Source organism: Coregonus clupeaformis, chromosome 6 (assembly GCF_020615455.1).
Source record: "Coregonus clupeaformis isolate EN_2021a chromosome 6, ASM2061545v1, whole genome shotgun sequence".
NCBI lineage: Eukaryota > Metazoa > Chordata > Actinopteri > Salmoniformes > Salmonidae > Coregonus > Coregonus clupeaformis.
This window is the reverse complement of record NC_059197.1, coordinates 10885420-10902896: the sequence shown is the minus strand read 5'-3', so window position 1 is coordinate 10902896 and position 17477 is coordinate 10885420. Positions and strand designations below refer to the sequence as shown.

The 17477-nt window shown below is 41.6% G+C and overlaps 1 protein-coding gene across 1 annotated transcript in view; it reads left to right on the top strand.

Annotated features, from left to right (window-relative positions):
• LOC121567304 (aminopeptidase RNPEPL1-like) overlaps positions 1 to 17477 on the top strand; it is a 73810-nt gene that overhangs the window by 37464 nt on the left and 18869 nt on the right. Inside the window, exons 2-4 of the mRNA XM_041877242.2 lie at positions 6122 to 6262; positions 12744 to 12895; positions 15706 to 15822. Coding sequence (XP_041733176.2) covers positions 6122 to 6262; positions 12744 to 12895; positions 15706 to 15822 — 410 coding nt within the window. The remainder of the gene's footprint in view (positions 1 to 6121; positions 6263 to 12743; positions 12896 to 15705; positions 15823 to 17477) is intronic.

The window sequence follows — 17477 nt, the reverse complement described above, 5'->3', positions numbered from 1 at the left end:
AGTAAAAATTAAGAAAAACCCTTGAATGAGTAGGTGTGTCCAAACTTTTGACTGGTACTGTATAAAACAATCAATCCCTAATATACAGTACCGTTCAAAAGTTTGGGGTCATTTAGAAATGTCCATGTTTTCGAAAGAAAAGCAATTTGTTTGTCCATTAAAATAACATCAAATTGATCAGAAATACAGTGTCGACATTGTTAATGTGGTAAATGGCTATTGTAGCTGGAAACGGCTGATTTTTAATGGAATATCTACATAGGTGTACAGAGGCCCATTATCAGCAACCATCAGTCCTGTGTTCCAATGGCACATTGTGTTTGCTAATACAAGTTTATCATTTTAAAAGGCTAATTGATCATTAGAAAACCCTTTTGCAATTATGTTAGCACAGCTGAAAACTGTTGTGCTGATTAAAGAAGCAATAAAACTGGCCTTCTTGAGACTAGTTGAGTATCTGGAGCATCAGCAATTGTGGGTTCGATTACAGGCTCAAAAAGGCCAGAAACAAATAACTTTCTTCTGAAACTCGCCTGTCTATTCTTGTTCTGAGTAATGAAGGCTTTTCCATGTGAGAAATTGCCAAGAAACTGAAGATCTCGTACAACGCTGTGTACTACTCCCTTCACAGAACAGCGCAAACTGGCTCTAACCAGAATAAAAAGAGCAGTGGGAGGCCCCGGTGCACAACTGAGCAAGAGGACAAATACATTAGTGTCTAGTTTGAGAAACAGACGCCTCACAGGTCCTCAACTGGCAGCTTCATTAAATAGTACCGGCAAAACACCAGTCTCAACGTCAACAGTGAAGCGGCGACTCTGTGATGCTGACCTAGGCAGAGTTGCAAAGAAAAAGCCATATCTCAGACTGGCCAATAAAAAGAAAAGTTTAAGATGGGTAAAAGAACACAGACACTGGTCAGAGGAAGATTGGATAAAAGTGTTATGGACAGACGAATCAAAGTTTGAGGTGTTCGGATCACAAAAAAGAACATTTGTGAGACGCAGACCAAATGAAAAGATGCTGGAGGAGGCAATGTGATGGTCTGGGGGTGCTTTGGTGGTGGAAATGTGGGAGATTTGTACAGTGTAAAAGGGATCTTGAAGAAGGAAGGCTATTACTCCATTTTGCAACGCCATGCCATACCCTGTGGACGGTGCTTGATTGGAGCCAATTTCCTCCTACAGCAGGACAATGACCAAATCACAGCTCCAAACTATGCAAGAACTATTTAGGGAAGAAGCAGTCAGCTGGTATTCTGTCTATAATGGAGTGGCCAGCACAGTCACCGGATCTCAACCCTATTGAGCTGTTGTGGGAGCAGCTTGACCATATGGTACGTAAGAAGTGTCCATCAAGCCAATCCAACTTGTGGGAGGTGCTTCAGGAAGCATTGGGTGAAATCTCTTCAGATTACCTCAACAAATTTACAACTAGAATGCCAAAGGTCTGCAAGGCTGTAATTGCTGCAAATGGAGGATTCTTTGACGAAAGTTTGAAGGACAAAAAATCATTATTTCTAACATTGTCAATGACTACATTTCCTATTCATTTTGCTATATTTCCTATTCAAACTAATTTAATGTATGTTTTCATGGAAAACAAGGACATTTCTAAGTGACCCCAAACTTTTGAACAGTAGTGTATACACACAACACAATCCCCAAAAGGCAGACCATATGCTATCCCCGGCATTTCCTTCTCAGCCACGTACTATAATCTTACTACTCACTTTTGAGACATGCTACTATTTAGCAATTGTTTCAGTGAAAACTTGAAACTACCCATTGAAGGTATACGTTTCAAATTCTTTGGAAGACTAAAGGTAAAGTAGTTACATAGGTACCTGGGGACCACAATCTTGTACAAGACACAATTTAATCTGAGAGTGTCTCTCCTCCACTTTGAGCCATCTAAGGCTTTCAAAGTGGGAATGGTCAAGATGAGTATGTGCTGGAAGTTTAAGAATTTTGCTGACAAATTTAGTCTGAGATGTCTGCAATTTATTTTGTATTATCTTAGGGGCACTATTGTACCAGGAAGAGCATACATAGTCGAAGTAGCACTGAACAAGAGCCCCTGCCAATGCCACCATTCCATTCTTATCCAGATATTTGGAGGTTCTTGCCAGAAACCTAATTTTATGGTTAACTTTGGAGATAACTTTTTGTGCCATGCTCTCCCCTGTCAGATGGTTATCTAGCACACATCCAATATAATTAAGTCTTTCCTCAGTTTCACTTTGGACCCGAACAAGATGGACTGTTTTTCCAAAGTGAAGTGACAGTTTATTGTCATATAGCCATTTACTGAAATTCAGAAGTTCAGCACTGAGGGCTTTCTCAACCACATTTTTATCTTTGTGGGAAACCAACAGTGCAGAATCATCTGCAGAGAGGAAAAAGTCACATGTACAGGCAGATTTCTGATCATTTATATACAACAGAAAGAAAAGTGGACCCAACACACTCCCTTGGGGTACCCCACAGTTCAAGCTTTTGGGGTTTAGACAGGGTCCCATCCACATCCACCATCTGTTTTCTTACTTACAGATAAGAGAGAACCCATTTTACGGTTGTTAAAGCCCATGGCTCTTAGTTTGATTAACAGAATCTCATGATCCACTGTATCAAAAGCCTTTTGGAGATCTAACATCTACTTCCTTCCTGATATGGTCAGTTTGATATAGTAGGCAAGTGTTGGTGGAATGGGATTTCCTAAAACCAGATTAGAGCTCATATAGTAGGTTATGTAAGGAAATATAACTGTCAATCTGCTCGAAGATAATATTTTCTATGTCCTTCGATAAAATACACAGGATTAAAACAGGCCGATATTTTCCATGATCTAACTTATTCCCTTTTTTATATAGAGGAATAACCCTTGCGAGTTGTAGTTCACTGAAAAAAAACCTAGTTCAATAGACAGATTTACAATGTGAGTTACGCAAGGGGTAATAATTATTGCAGCATCCCTTATAAATATGGCAGGAATGTTGTCAAGGCCAGTTGCCTTGGAATGGTCAAGTTCTTTCAGCTTCTTTAGCACAGTTGACTCAGACACTTTTTCAAATGAAAAAGTATCTACTTGAATCCCCTGCCGCGAGTAAAACTGCTGGACTTGACTCTTCCCATAGCAACCTGATTGACAAGGTAACTTGCTAACTAATGTATTAGCTATAGTTGGAAAGTAGCTATTCAACCATGGACTTGTCTGATGTAACCTTTCCTCCAATGTCCAATCTAAGATTTCGAGTTTTGGTCTTTAATCTACTGTAACCTAACAGCTTCAGACACTTCCATAATTTACTCAGATTGTTCCTATTCTCAACTATTTTGTCATTAAAATTATCTTTCTTGGCCTTCTATCAACCTGTTAACCTCATTTCTTAATTTTTTATAGTCTATAAAAATAGAATCTACCTTGGATTTCCTGATCTCCAGAAAACTTTCATTTTTCTAAGCTTAATTGCCTTTAAAATGTTATTGTTTATCCATGGTTCTGTTCTTTGCTTAATTCGAAGATATTTTTTTTTTTAGATCTTCATAGACCTTTTAAAACTGTTATGACAATTAAAAAATGTTTTCTGAACCTTCCTACTACAGAAAATGATGGAATGATCACGGAGCCCATAGTTTACAACCCCACTGTTTGATATCCTTGATCTATCCGACACCAACACAAGGTCAATAATAGTTTGGGTAGAAGGACAGACCCTAGTGGGCTCATTAATCAGCTGGTGTAAGGCAAACAGATGACAAAAATTCTTAAGAGCTTTAAAAGTAGCTTTGTCCATTTTGAGCATGTCTGTATTAAAACCACCAGTGACAATAACCTCTGATTTACCAAAATCAAGTCTCCTCCAACAATTCATAAAACTTGTACTGGTCTGGTGGTCTATAACAGGTTCCGACTATAATGTGTTTGCATTTTGGTAATAGAATGTCCAACCACAAAGCTTCAATCTCATCATGGTTTAAATCTGATCTATAGTTGAACCCAATATTTGATCTTACATACATACAAACTCTCTCGCCTTTGCGATTGCGGTAAATTCAGCAATTGCATTCTTCTCATATTACTCTGTAGGCTACTGACCTATTCAAAGCTTCCCCCAGAATCTCACCATACATACAGTGGGGAGAACAAGTATTTGATACACTGCCGATTTTGCAGGTTTTCCTACTTACAAAGTATGTAGAGGTCTGTAATTTTTATCATAGGTACACTTCAACTGTGAGAGACGGAATCTAAAACAAAAACCCAGAAAATCACATTGTATGATTTTTAAGTAATTAATTTGCATTTTATTGCATGAAATAAGTATTTGATCACCTACCAACCAGTAAGAATTCCGGCTCTCACAGACCTGTTAGTTTTTCTTTAAGAAGCCCTCCTGTTCTCCACTCACTACCTGTATTAACTGCACCTGTTTGAACTCGTTACCTGTATAAAAGACACCTGTCCACACACTCAATCAAACAGACTCCAACCTCTCCACAATGGCCAAGACCAGAGAGCTGTGTAAGGACATCAGGGATAAAATTGTAGACCTGCACAAGGCTGGGATGGGCTACAGGACAATAGGCAAGCAGCTTGGTGAGAAGGCAACAACTGTTGGCGCAATTATTAGAAAATGGAAGAAGTTCAAAATGACGGTCAATCACCCTCGGTCTGGGGCTCCATGCAAGATCTCACTTTTGGGGCATCAATGATCATGAGGAAGGTGAGGGATCAGCCCAGAACTACACGGCAGAACCTGGTCAATGACCTGAAGAGAGCTGGGACCACAGTCTCTAAGAAAACCATTAGTAACACACTACGCCGTCATGGATTAAAATCCTGCAGCTGATGAGACAAAAATAGAGCTTTTTGGTCTAAAATCCACTCGCCGTGTTTGGAGGAAGAAGAAGGATGAGTACAACCCCAAGAACACCATCCCAACCGTGAAGCATGGAGGTGGAAACATCATTCTTTGGGGATGCTTTTCTGCAAAGGGGACAGGACGACTGCACCGTATTGAGGGGAGGATGGATGGAGCCATGTATCGCGGGATCTTGGCCAACAACCTCCTTCCCTCAGTAAGAGCATTGAAGATGGGTCGTGGCTGGGTCTTCCAGCATGACAACGACCCGAAACACACAGCCAGGGCAACTAAGGAGTGGCTCCGTAAGAAGCATCTGAAGGTCCTGTAGTGGCCTAGCCATTCTCCAGACCTGAACCCAATAGAAAATCTTTGGAGGAAGCTGAAAGTCCATATTGCCCAGCGACAGCCCCGAAACCTGAAGGGTCTGGAGAAGGTCTGTATGGAGGAGTGGGCCAAAATCCCTGCTGCAGTGTGTGCAAACCTGGTCAAGACCTACAGGAAACGTATGATTTTTGTAATTGCAAACAAAGGTTTCTTTACTTATGTCAAGCAATAAAATGCAAATGAATTACTTAAAAATCATACAATGTGATTTTCTGGATTTTTGTTTTAGATTCCGTCTCTCACAGTTGAAGTGTACCTATGATAAAAAATTACAGACCTCTACATGCTTTGTAAGTAGGAAAACCTGCAAAATCGGGAGTGTATCAAATACTTGTTCTCCCCACTGTATGCCTGTAGTTATTGAACTAAACGTGCAGAAGGTTTGTTTGTTGTGAATGAGTGGGGGGAACCAGCCAGGCCCACCCTTGCCTTCGCCCCTGAATGGTTGTGTGCCATGTCTATCATGTTAAACACCTATCAAGGATTGTGAAATCTGGCATGTGTCTGTAATGTAGTCAGCCTGGAACCCATCATTTACAATTGTCTTTATGTTGTCTGCAATGCCTCTTTAAGGGGACAGTTCACTCTAAAATCAAAGTCTGTCAAGCATTTGCAGACCTCAGAAGTGGTCTAATGTTGATATATGTCCATGTCGCATGGCATCCGTTGCATTGAGCTATATGCCAAATGAAATGGAAAGATAGGCTAGTAGTTTAATTTACTGATTTAATTCGGTGTCTATATTTTCGGTATATAGCTGGAAAAACACAAAGCTTGTGATGTGGACACATCTCGACGTTCGACCAAACTTTGAACTATCACTTTAAGTTTAACGAATGTATGTTTCTGATTGGTTCCTGGGCCCTCTAGATCTGGTGGCTGGACGCAGAGCTGACGTGTGGTCAGACGCGCCCGCTAGTCTTCACTCAGGGCCATTCAGTCTGCAACCGCTCCTTCTTCCCCTGCTTCGACACACCTGCTGTCAAGAGCACTTACACCGCTACTGTCAGGGTGAGTGTCCCTGTCACACCTCTAGTGCCGGTTTCCAGAGAAACCTGACCCTATTGTTTTGATGTTGACATAACATAAACCTGTGTTTACATTTTTATGTAACACACATCAGCCGTCAAGAGCACCTACACGCCACCATCAGGGCAAGTCACCATACAAACCTGCGTCGTGTTGATGTAGCTAATGTTTATTTTTATTTATTTTTATTTAACCTTCATTTTATAAGGTAGTCATACTGAGACCAAGGTCTCTTTTACAGATGAGCTCTGAATTACATAAATTACAGAAAATACACACATCAAAATATAAATACAAAATGCAAGCAGAAAGAAGAAACAGTCATAAAAAACAAACGCATTCATCAGTAATAAGGTAATAAGGGTCTCAATCAGCTTTCTGAATTGCACTAGAGGCACCAGAACATCAAGTTTAAGAACATTTTGAAGATTGTTCCACAAATAAGGTGCAAGAAAACAACTAAAAGCTGATTTAACTAACTCAGTAGAGACCAAAGGAACTTCCAGAGTTAGCCATCCCTGAGACTGGGTGTGGTAACTCAAATGTCTAAAGTTTAGTAATGATGTTCGGTACATGGGGACTTTTTGTAAAAGGGCTTTATAAATAGCAACGTATCAACCTATGTGACATCAAAGAGGGCCAACCAACTTTCTGGTAGAGAATGCAGTGATGAGTACTAAAACTGTCGCCCGTAACAAAGTGCAGTGCACTATGATGAACTGCATCTAACGGCTTTAATGAAGTGACAGCTGAGTTCATGTGAAAGAAAAAAAAATGTATGCACTCACTAACTGTAAGTCGCTCTGGATAAGAGCGTCTGCTAAATGACTAAAATGTAAAATGATGTCGCCATAGTCTAGGACCGATAGGAACGTCGACTGAAGAATCTGCTTTCTACTATTTAGCGAGAGGCAGGACCTATTTATATAGAACAAGCCCATTTTTATTCTCAGCTTCTTAACTAACTCATCAATATGCTTTTTAAGACAGCTTTTCATCTATCCAGATGCCCAGATATTTGTAAGCACAGACACGATCAATATGGACACCATCCAAAGTACATTTGCTTAAAACATCAGACTTATTTTTATGCTCTCTAGAGAACAACATATACTTAGTTTTACCTGCATTTAGTACTAATTTCAGGTCAATAAAGGTTGTCTGTAGTACAATGAAGGCAGACTGTAGTTCAGATAGATCCTGGTCAACAGTGCATACACAACAGTATCATCGGCATACAAGTGCAGGTTAAATGTTTTTACAGACAAGTCGATATTGTTAATGTAAACAGTAAAAAGTACAGGACCTAGAACCGACCCCTGCAGGACACCTTTCGTAATACCCAGGAAACATGATTTAATACCATAAGTAGATATACAGTGTATTCTGAAAGTTTTCAGACCCCTTGACTTTTTCCACATTTTGTTACGTTACAGCCTTATTCTAAAATGGATTAAATAGTTTTCCCCCCCCTCATCAATCTACACACAATACCCCATAATGACAAAGCAAAAACAGGTTTTTAGACATTTTTGCACATTTATAAAAAAAAAAGAACTGAAATATCACATTTACATAAGTATTCAGACCCTTTACTCAGTACTTTGTTGAAGCACCTTTGGCAGCGATTACAGCCTCGTCTGCTTGGGTATGTCGCTACAAGCATGGCACACCTGTATTTGGGGAGTTTCTCCCATTCTTCTCTGCAGATCCTCTCAAACTCTGTCAGGTTGGATGGGGAGTGTCGCTGCACAGCTATTTTCAGGTCTCTCCAGAGATGTTCGATCGGGTCCGGCCTCTGGCTGGGCCACTCAAGGACATTCAGAGACTTGTCCTGAAGTCTCTCCTGTGTTGTCTTGGCTGTGTGCTTAGGGTCGTTGTCCTGTTGGAAGGTGAACCTTCGCCCGAGTCTGAGGTCCTGAGCGCTCTGGAACAGGTTTTCATCAAGGATCTCTCTGTACTTTGCTACGTTCATCTTTCCCTCGATCCTGACTAGTCTCCCAGTCCCAGCAGCTGAAAAACATCCCCACAGCATGATGCTGCCACCACCATGCTTCACCGTAGGGATGGTGCCAGGTTTCCTCCAGACGTGACGCTTGGCATTCAGGCCAAAGAGTTCAATCTTGGTTTCATCAGACCAGAAAATCTTGTTTCTCATGGTCTGAGAGTCCTTTAGGTGCCTTTTGGCAAACTCCAAGCGGGCTGTCATGTGCCTTTTACTGAGGAGTGGCTTCCGTCTGGCCACTCTACCATAAAAGCCTGATTGGTGTAGTGCTGCAGAGATGGCTGTCCTTCTGGAAGGTTCTCCCATCTCCACAGAGGAACTCCGGAGCGCTGTCAGAGTGACCATCGGGTTCTTGGTCACCTCCCTGACCAAGGCCCTTCTCCCCCAATTGCTCAGTTTGGCCGGGCGGCCAGCTCTAGGAAGAGTCTTGGTGGTTCCAAACTTCTTCCATTTAAGAATGCTGTAGGCCACTGTGTTCTTGGGGACCTTCAATGCTGCAGACATTTTTTGGTACCCTTCCCAAGATCTGTGCCTCAACACAATCCTGTCTCGGAACTCTACGGGCAATTCCTTCGACCTCATGGCTTGGTTTTTGCTCTGACATGCACTGTCAACTGTGGGACCTTATATAGACCGGTGTGTGCCTTTCCAAATAATGTCCAATCAATTGAATTTACCACAGGTGGGCTCCAATCAAGTTGTAGAAACATCTCAAGGATGATCAATGAAAACAGGATGCACCTTAGCTCAATTTCGAGTCTCATAGCAAAGGGTCTGAATACTTATGTAAATAAGGTATTTCTGTTTCTTATTTTTATAAATGTGAATACTTTCCGAATGCACTGTACATTGAGTTCTATCTGTCAAGTAATTTTTTTTACCAGTTTCATGCAGCCTGTTCTAGGCCAATCGAGGAAAGCCTCTGAATTAGGATTGAGTGATCAACAGTATAGTGCTACGACCTGGTCTAAAACTCGACTGTACATTTAGAATACATTTCAAAGATAAGAAAGATCTTAGCTGAGAAAAAAATCAAGGATTCTAATATTTTAGCTAGGCAAGAAAGTTTAGAAATAGGCCGATAATTATTTAGGTCACAAGGGTCAGCACCTTTGAAGGGGGAGTACATGGGCCACCTTCCAAACCTTGGGGATAGTACCAGATATAATCGTCAGGTGAAAAATATTACATTTACATTTTCGTCATTTAGCAGACGCTCTTATCCAGAGCGTCTTACAAATTGGTGGATTCACCTTATGATAGCCAGTGGGACAACCACTTTACAATAAAAAAATTTTGAGGAGTTGGGGTAAGGGGGGGTAGAAGGATTACTTTATCCTATCCCAGGTATTCCTTAAAGAGGTGGGGTTTCAAGTGTCTCCGGAAGGTGGTGAGTGACTCCGCTGTCCTGGCGTCGTGAGGGAGCTTGTTCCACCATTGGGGTGCCAGAGCAGCGAACAGTTTTGACTGGGCTGAGCGGGAACTGTGCTTCCGTAGAGGTAGGAGAGCTAGCAGGCCAGAGGTGGATGAACGCAATGCCCTCGTTTGGGTGTCGGGACTGATCAGAGCCTGAAGGTACGGAGGTGCCGTTCCCCTCACAGCTCCGTAGGCAAGCACCATGGTCTTGTAGCAGATGCGAGCTTCAACTGGAAGCCAGTGGAGTGTGCGGAGGAGCGGGGTGATGTGAGAGAACTTGGGAAGGTTGAACACCAGTTAATGATTGAGCAATCAGTGGGGCAGAGAGTTGCAGCAAAAATGGATCAAGCATATTAGCTCCAGTGGATCTTTTTACATCAATCTTAAGCAAGGCATCTAGCACATCACAGATAGTAAATTGTTGAAATGAAAACAAATATTCACTAGAAGTTGACGGGTTAACCATCGAGTCAGCTAGAGGCTGGCAGAGGGAAGAGCAGTCAATTGACTGACCAGGGTTAATATACCACCGTTTCTGTCAAATAAAAAGCCTGCAGTGATAAAATGTTGATTTTAAAGCATCACTTATCCTATTCCCAGTTATTATGCCAGAGTCAGACAGAACTTGCTTAGGCAGGGAAGAAGAGGAATTTGTACGCTTCAGTGCATTTACTGTTTTCCTAAATTTAGAAGGATCACCAGCAGAGTCAGATAGAGCTTAAAAGGTAGCTTGATTTAGCATTCTTAATCAAGATAGTACATCTGTTTCTCAATTGTCTGAAACATTGCCAGTCCACTACAGAGTCAGTTTTCCTTGGTTTGGCCAAGGCCTGATTTCTCCTCTGAATGAGCTCAGATTATTCTGAAGAATTCCCAAGGGTTCGATCTATCTTTGATTCTGAATTGTTTAAAAGGGGCATGTTTATCTGCCAGAGGAATAAATATGGAGGATACATTTTCTAGAGCCAACACAGGGTCAGGAATACAGGAAGGAGTGGCTAAATCAGAGTAGAACATGTCATGTAAAAAACCTTGAGCAGAAAATGTAAAATGTATCTTCTTAATTGCATGAGGATTAGTATTTTTCTGTTTCGTATCTCTAATACATACTATGGGACAATGATCACTGAGCTCATATGAAAATACTCCACTAGACAAATATTTATGGGGGTTATTAGTAAGAATTAAATAAATCAATGAAGAGTTAACAGGGTTTTTCACATTTAGCCATGTGGGTTTTGAGATCAATTGAGTCAGATTAAAATCAATGCATATACTCTTAAATTGATCTGAGGCCAGGGATAGCCAATCCAGATTCAAATCCCCTAAAATGACCAACTTCAAGGACAGAAAAGGTGTTAAACACTCAGATATAGCACCAATAGCATCTGTCATGGCAGCAGCGGGGCGGTAAATCCCACAACAAATAAATGTTTATTCTGGTTAATGGATACATCTACAACCAGGAGGTCAAATCTCTTGGGTAACGTAACGGAGTTAAGAACGTACCGTAAGCTCACTCCACAGCTAGCTTCAAATGTCGCTGATGGTGCTATCGAATTCGAGAGCTCAAATGGTTGGTAAGTTGTCCCGGAGGGCTGTCACGTGTGTTTGCGAGCAGAGGATCACTGGTTGGAGCCCGGTATGGGGACAGGGACAGTGGAGGAAGCTATACTTATAGCAGCACACTGATGTCCGTTTTACTAACAGGTGTGAGAAAACTAGGCTGTGTTTACTAGCCCACGGTGTCATGGCGTCATTCACCTTCCCTGTCCCCGCGTCCAGGGTTGGTCATACCGGGAATTAACCAAGGCGTTACATACAATGGGTATAAAAGTGGGAAAAAACAAAACCAAAAAGTATTTGGTTTGTTCAAGTAATACCTTGTGTTCTTTCAATGTGTTCTCTTGTTTTGTGCCTATGCTTCAGCTTAGGTTTGGTACATTCCCCTGTTTAAATAAATCATAAATCAATTCCAAAAGTCGTGTTACAGTGTTTGCATTCAAGGTCAGGATTTTATATAAGGGTATTAGCATACAGCATTAAATTCACTTGAAAGTGCTATCCAAAGTGCACATTATGTTTTTAATGGGACCTCCAATGTTTTATGGGCTTTATAGTAAAGAAATGTCATTTAACTGTAAAAATGTATAAACTTTTAATGTGTCATGAACACAACCAGTTTTTATGTTTTCATCTGATTGTCAAACAAATCACTTCAAAAAGTAGGTTAAGTAGATTACCTGCGCATGCTTGTCTACTCCAAAATAAGTCCAGCATCCGAACAGTGCACTGTGCACCTGCCATTTGAATGGAAAGGGACATCTATTACAAACACCATAAGTGGAATGATATTCAGCCTACAAAGTGGTGTGTATTAATGAATGCCAAGGGAAGCCAGGCTTTGCCAAAAATTAAGAATAGAAAATAAACAAATGTATATAATGATTTCTCATTTGTGTGTCTGTTTCATAATTGTCCTTGAATTCGCAAGGGGCTGAATCTATTTAATCAGAGAAAACCTTGAGCGAGGCAAACAGCGCCCCTCTGTCTTAGTGTCTGTAGCCTATCAGATACATGGGTTACACATACTAAGACGGAGGGGCACTGTTTCGCTCGCTCAAGGTTTTCTCTGATGCTTTCTTCGTTGAGATTGATGAGTCTTGCTGTTGGTGTGCATCTTGGTCAAAATTATCAAAATATTCAGACTCAGAGTTTGAATCTTAATCTGGTTTATTTGCTCTCTCTGTCTGTCTTGGTTTCTCTCCATTTTAATCTGGTTTGTCTAAATAAAATGGCTTTTATAGAATTACACCACTGTTTCTTTAATCTCACTGTTAATCTCACTCTGCTTTTCACAATCTACATCTCACTATCCCTTCTGTAGTCTCATTAGCACTCATTGTCCTGTGACTGTGACACTCCTGCTTTGACATAATCTCCCTTTGTCACCAAGAGCATCAAAATGAGTTTCATGAACTTTTTGTGTTTTTGTGGTGTGTGTGTGTGTGTGTGTGCATGCCTGTTTGTGGGCGTGTGCAGGTGCCGGAGGGTGTGACGGTGTTGATGAGTGCCTCCCGTACTGCCTACTCCAAGCAGGACAGGGTGTTCCAGTTCTCCATGGAGTACCCCGTCCCAGCCTACCTGGTGGCCCTGGTGGCAGGGGACCTGCAGCACGTCGACATCGGCCCCAGGTCAGTGGGAGTGACCTGAGTTAGCGTTAATCTTCATGTACTGGACCTATGTCTCAATGATCTCTTCTTCCTCCCAAAGTGTGCACTTGTTCACTTCCCTTCACTTATTTGAAAGGAAATGACTGGCATATATGGTGGAAACTCCCACTAGCTAATGCCTCCACCAATCCAATGCTTTAAGATTTGTGGGAAGTAGTGAAAGAGGAGTGTAGACTTCAGGAGAAGATATTAGAGATATTATTGTGATGCAACCTTTGCCATGAATGTGTCAAACTCCAGTCCTTGAGTGCTGCAGTTACTGTTGGTTGTCGTTCCTCCCTTAAATTGATCAATTAAGTCATTGATTAGCGAGGAAGTCCACACACCATTGTTTCCTAGGTCTAAATCAGACAATAATATACAGTGGGGGAAAAAAGTATTTAGTCAGCCAGCAATTGTGCAAGTTCTCCCACTTAAAAAGATGAGAGAGGCCTGTAATTTTCATCATAGGTACACGTCAACTATGACAGACAAAATGAGACAAAAAAATCCAGAAAATCACATTGTAGGATTTTTTATGATTTTATTTGCAAATTATGGTGGTAAATAAGTATTTGGTCAATAACAAAAGTTTCTCAATACTTTGTTATATACCCTTTGATGGCAATGACACAGGTCAAACGTTTTCTGTAAGTCTTCACAAGGTTTTCACACACTGTTGCTGATATTTTGGCCCATTCCTCATGCAGATTTCCTCTAGAGCAGTGATGTTTTGGGGCTGTCGCTGGGCAACACAGACTTTCAACTCCCTCCAAAGATTTTCTATGGGGTTGAGATCTGGAGACTGGCTAGGCCACTCCAGGACCTTGAAATGCTTCTTACGAAGCCACTCCTTCGTTGCCCGGGTGGTGTGTTTGGGATCATTGTCATGCTGAAAGACCCAGCCACGTTTCATCTTCAATGCCCTTGCTGATGGAAGGAGGTTTTCACTCAAAATCTCACGATATATGGCCCCATTCATTCTTTCCTTTACACGGATCAGTCGTCCTGGTCCCTTTGCAGAAAAACAGCCCCAAAGCATGATGTTTCCACCCCCATGCTTCACAGTAGGTATGGTGTTCTTTGGATGCAACTCAGCATTCTTTGTCCTCCAAACACAACGAGTTGAGTTTTTACCAAAAAAGTTCTATTTTGGTTTCATCTGACCATATGACATTCTCCCAATCCTCTTCTGGATCATCCAAATGCACTCTAGCAAACTTCAGACGGGCCTGGACATGTACTGGCTTAAGCAGGGGGGACACGTCTGGCACTGCAGGATTTGAGTCCCTGGCGGCATAGTGTGTTACTGATGGTAGGCTTTGTTACTTTGGTCCCAGCTCTCTGCAGGTCATTCACTAGGTCCCCCCCGTGTGGTTCTGGGATTTTTGCTCACCGTTCTTATGATCATTTTGACCCCACGGGGTGAGATCTTGCGTGGAGCTCCAGATCGAGGGAGATTATCAGTGGTCTTGTATGTCTTCCATTTCCTAATAATTGCTCCCACAGTTGATTTCTTCAAACCAAGCTGCTTACCTATTGCAGATTCAGTCTTCCCAGCCTGGTGCAGGTCTACAATTTTGTTTCTGGTGTCCTTTGACAGCTCTTTGGTCTTGGCCATAGTGGAGTTTGGAGTGTGACTGTTTGAGGTTGTGGACAGGTGTCTTTTATACTGATAACAAGTTCAAACAGGTGCCATTAATACAGGTAACGAGTGGAGGACAGAGGAGCCTCTTAAAGAAGAAGTTACAGGTCGGTGAGAGCCAGAAATCTTGCTTGTTTGTAGGTGACCAAATACTAATTTTCCACCATAATTTGCAATTAAATTCATTAAAAATCCTACAATGTGATTTTCTGGATTTTTTTCCCTCAATTTGTCTGTCATAGTTGACGTGTACCTATGATGAAAATTACAGGCCTCTCTCATCTTTTTAAGTGGGAGAACTTGCACAATTGGTGGCTGACTAAATACTTTTTTTCCCCACTGTAAATGAAAGAACAACATCCAGCTGACACTGTGGCATTCCAGGCCTTGAGTTTGACGCCCCTGTACTGGTCCTATGCATCCACATATTATCATGTGTCAATGTCCACCTTCCTCCATACCTTCATATATTTGCCCTAGTGACCTAATCGGCAGCATCACATGAGATTTTCACATGCACGCCAGCGTGGACGGGAGATATTTCTGGTATCTCAGATTGTTCTGGCAATTCTCACATAGAAACTTCATTGGGTGGAAGGATGTTCGATATGCTTTTTACATTTGTATCACAAACCATTTTAGAGAAAATCATGATTAAAGTGGCAATTTTAAGCTCCTTTTAGACCTTTACATGCCTCCTGTGATCCGTGAACCATACATGATATAGACAACATCTAGGAGTCATTATACTCCTTATAGTGTGCTCTAAAATATGAAGTATGTCTAGATTTTGAAATAAAATGTTTCGCATAAATGTATTCAACATAAAAAAATATGAATATGAATATCTTAAAACTACCCTTTTTTGATTTTTTTCATTTTTAGACATATTGTTGAAAACGATATACTCTAGAAGTACATCACATTTCCAGAGTGGGCTGGCGTGGAATCGCCCAAATAGCATGTGATTTCTATTATCTAGCTATAGTGGAAACGTTTCACCTCACTAGGAACCAAATGGAAGTAAACTGTTCGAAACTGGGTGGGACCTACCTGAATTTGTCCAATAAGAAACTCGTTTTTGCTGCAAAACGTTTTTGCTACGGTATGCACTAATGAATACACCCCTGCTGTCTTCCTCTGGCAGGAGCCGGGTGTGGGCAGAGCCGTGTATACTGACCTGTGCTGTGAGCAAGCTAGGGGGTAGCGTGGAGCACTGGCTGAACGTGGCGGAGGACCTCTTCGGACCCTACTTGTGGGGAAGGTTAGAGCAATACAGTTATTTGTTCTATGACACAAGAATCTCAACTATATAGAACAATGCATGAGGGTACAGGTCATGTTTTTTGTGACACTTATGCACACCAGAGTATGTAAACGGGGCGGAGCTGGAGCAGAGCGAGGAGCGTGCCCAATTTGACTGGAGCGCTGAGCGAGATTCCCAAAGGCTGGGGCTTTGTCCTTGTTGCCTGCTCCAATTTCGCTCCAGTAGCGCTCACTTCACGAGCTCAGGGCATGCCCGGCCCAGCATGCATTTGTAGTCTACTTGAGTCCTGCTATAGCCCCTTGCTTTAGCTACCGTCACGGAGTTCGCTAAATATTTTCATAAAGAAACTGATAGAACACACAGGTGCTAAATCAAGGTAACTTACAAAGATGAGGACCAAGAGTGGGGTGATGTAGTGTCCACAACTAAAGAATCATTGTGGAATCTGAAAATACACTTATCCCGAAAGCATGATGGTGTACTTTATTTACTACGTGCACATGCTAAAAGAAAGGAATGAGGTGGGTAGATAACTAAGTGTGTCATTGTAGCAAAGTATTTATAAAGTAAATACTTTGCAACGTTTCGTTTCTATTATCTATACCAGGGTTCGTCAACTAGGTTTGGCCTCGGGCCAAGTTTTTTCTGAGCTAATAGTTGGTGGGCCAGAACATAATTAGCATATAATATTAGCACAATTAATTGCCCTACACAACAAATTGAACAACATTTAACACATCTGAGTAGTACATAATAAATTTAGTGACAATAACATAACAATTTTGATCTGATTACGCTCATAAAATCACCAATGTCTCTATTCAGTTATTATTTTTGTCTATTTCTCTGTGCGTTGATTGCTGGGGAATGAGAGGTCTACGTAGACTACTGTAGGCTAAACTACTTTTTTATGTCAACATTCGTTCAGAACAATTAGCTTGATAGCAAGAGAAAATGTCGCTCTCAAAGTATCAAAAGGTGGATAATGAAAATCAAAGTTTCAGGGAAGAATGTACAGAGAGATATGCGTTCATCTTACCATATTTTCCCAATGCCAAGCCAGTGGGTCTTATTTGCAATGAAAATGTCGCTGCTTGCAATCTGACTTCATTATGAATCTAAGCATGGAACAAAGTGGTCTTCCCTCCCCAGACAGAGGCCCGACGCAGAAACATTAAAGCGTTAACTGCAAGCTACACACACGGCTTATTTGGCTGACATATTCTGTCACAAACGGGTTAAATCTGCAGTTACAAGGAAGAGGGAAAACAGTCGTGTACATGGTGGAAAAACTTGAGGCCTTTATTAGGAAGCTTGAGTTGTTCAATTTGGACTGGAAGGCTACTGCACTTCAGCACACTGAAGAAACGACAGACAGAGGGACCAGGCCGCACCATTGTCACAGAGGTGTTGGAAGATTTCATCAAGCAGCTGAGGGACAACTTCTCCACCAGATTTGAAGACTACAGCATGCCCAAGGATATCATTGCATTTATACGTGATCCTCTCAGTCCGCCCAGGTGGAAAATTATCCTCCCTTGCTAAGAAAACGATACACTCGCTGGATGAGGCCGCAATACAAACGGAGCTGATTGAATTCCAGACATCGAGACAAATCACGGATGAGCTCAGGAGGGCCGAATCCTTGTGTG